The 2,030-nt window shown below is 58.3% G+C and overlaps 1 protein-coding gene across 1 annotated transcript in view; it reads left to right on the forward strand.

The window, feature by feature from the left end:
* The first annotated feature begins 55 nt into the window (after positions 1-55).
* psenen (presenilin enhancer, gamma-secretase subunit) overlaps positions 56-2,030 on the forward strand; it is a 6,452-nt gene continuing 4,477 nt past the window's right edge. The window contains exons 1-2 of the mRNA XM_048620604.1: positions 56-425; positions 1,722-1,851. Coding sequence (XP_048476561.1) covers positions 298-425; positions 1,722-1,851 — 258 coding nt within the window. The 5' untranslated portion in view covers positions 56-297. The remainder of the gene's footprint in view (positions 426-1,721; positions 1,852-2,030) is intronic.

Here is a 2,030-nt window from a genome sequence, read left to right on the forward strand (position 1 = left end):
GGGGCAGCACTGAGTGGAGCTGCACAAATCCCTCCCAGGCTGGAGGGCGCAGCACGGGGTGGAGCTGCATTGACTCCTCCCGGGCGGCTGGGGGCAGGACTGAGTCCTCCCGGAGCGTCAGTGAAACCTCCCGGCCTGTAGGTGGCGGGGCTGGGTGGCGGTGCCGGTGAAGAAGAGGAAGCCCCTCATTCCCGTGGCGGTAGCAGGGTTGTTCTCAGGCTCGGGGCCTATCAGGAGGCGGCGGCGGAGATTGAGACACCGAGTGAGAGAGAGAGAGCGCGAGAGCTCGGTGGCGAGATGATGGCGGCTGTGCCGCCACCCCCTCCTGGGCCGCCCCCTCCTCCCCCACCTCCCGGACCGGGGACACCAGCGACGGCGAAAACCGGAGAGGAGAAGATGAAGGAAATGGAGGCCGAGATGGCGCTGTGAGTCCGCGGCGGCGGCTTCTCTTTCCCCCTTCCTCCCGCCACTGCAGTCCCTCCCTCATCCACCGCGGTCCTCCTTTGGCGCTGTCCTTGGAGGATTCCATGTCTCTGAGCAGGCGCATTGACTCCCCATCCCTCTGTAGTTTCCCCCCCTTGGCCACCTTTGGCGCTGTCGTTGGAGGACTTCCTGTCTCTGAGCAGGCGCGGTGACTCCCCATTCGCCCCCTCGCAGTTACCCCTCGGCCACCGCCGTTCTGTACGGGCGCTGTCGGTGGAGGCCTCCCTGTTTCTGAGCAGGCGCGATGATTCCCTAACAACTTGCATTCCCACCTTCCGCCACTGCGGTCCTCCTGTGGTGCTGTAGGCGGCGGATCGTTCGTGTCCCCTTTTGCCCCAACAGCATTATCAATGGCTCCCGTCCTGGCAATATCAGTTTGGAGAGGTGTAGACCGATGGAGTCAAGTCTGATATATAACCCATTTTCCGCTGTTGACAAAAGGGCGAATGGAGCAGGAGGTGAAGTTGTTTCTCACCCTGCCAACCCCGTTCCATAATCCCAAGCAAAAGCCACTGGGAGTGTTAATGGTAGGAGAGGAGCGATAGAGGAATGAAGAGTAGATGTTAATAGCAGAAAGTAGGTCAGCTGTGTTTGAGAGCAGACCCTTGCAAATGGGGGGATGGGAATTTGTATACTGCAATGGAAATTGCTTTCCAGTGGAGTGTGTGGGATGGAACGGTCAGCAGAACAGCGAGAGGGTGCACAAAATTGGCAGGCAGCTGGAAGGCTAGGGGTCAGAGTGGTTACCCCATCGAACTCCAGAGAAACCAGAGGAATAGTGATATTCAGCACCACCCACCCCCCTCTCAACATGTTTTGTTGACATGGGTTTGCTTTCAGAAAATTGTCAAAAAAAAAATTCTCCTTCTCTCCCCACTCCTCCTCCTCCTGGGTCCATTTCCCAATCCTCCTCAATCTGTGCCCCTCTGACGACCGACCCTCCTGCTCCTGGAGACCATGTGTTCATCAGCTCGGTCAAACTCCCTCCTCCCCACGGTGATCCTGAACAGCCTGATTCAATCTCCCCAATAACTTTCTCTGCTCCGAGGGGGGAATGGTCCCAGATCATCCCAGTCTCTCCCCAGGTGAACAGAAGCCCCCCCAAGGGAAACCTCCCCCTCAGCCTCTCCAAGGGGGAGAGGTGAGTGGATTCTCGGGAAGGTAAATGAGTGCGAGCGTGGGTGTCTCTCTCTGGAGTGTTTGTTCTCTTAACCCCGTGTGGGTCTTTTCGCTGGCAGGTTCGAGCAGGAGGTCCTGGGTGCGCCAGTATCCACTTCAGCCGTCACCACCATACCAGAAACTGTACCAGTGGCAATGATGCCAGTTCCTGTCGCACGGCCCATCATCGGAACAAACACCTATCGGCAGGTCAGTCTTGACAGGATGGCACAGTGTATCAGTGTGAGAGAGAGAGAGAGAGAGAGATCGTCGTATTCAGTCCCCCTCCTCGAGCCTGTCGCACAGGAACAGCGAGTGGCCATTCAGCCCCCCCTTCCTCAAGCCTGTCGCACAGGAACAGCGAGTGGCCATTCAGCCCCCCCTTCCTC

Source organism: Rhincodon typus, chromosome 47 (genome assembly GCF_021869965.1).
Source record: "Rhincodon typus isolate 14 chromosome 47, sRhiTyp1.1, whole genome shotgun sequence".
Classification (NCBI taxonomy): Eukaryota; Metazoa; Chordata; class Chondrichthyes; order Orectolobiformes; family Rhincodontidae; genus Rhincodon; species Rhincodon typus.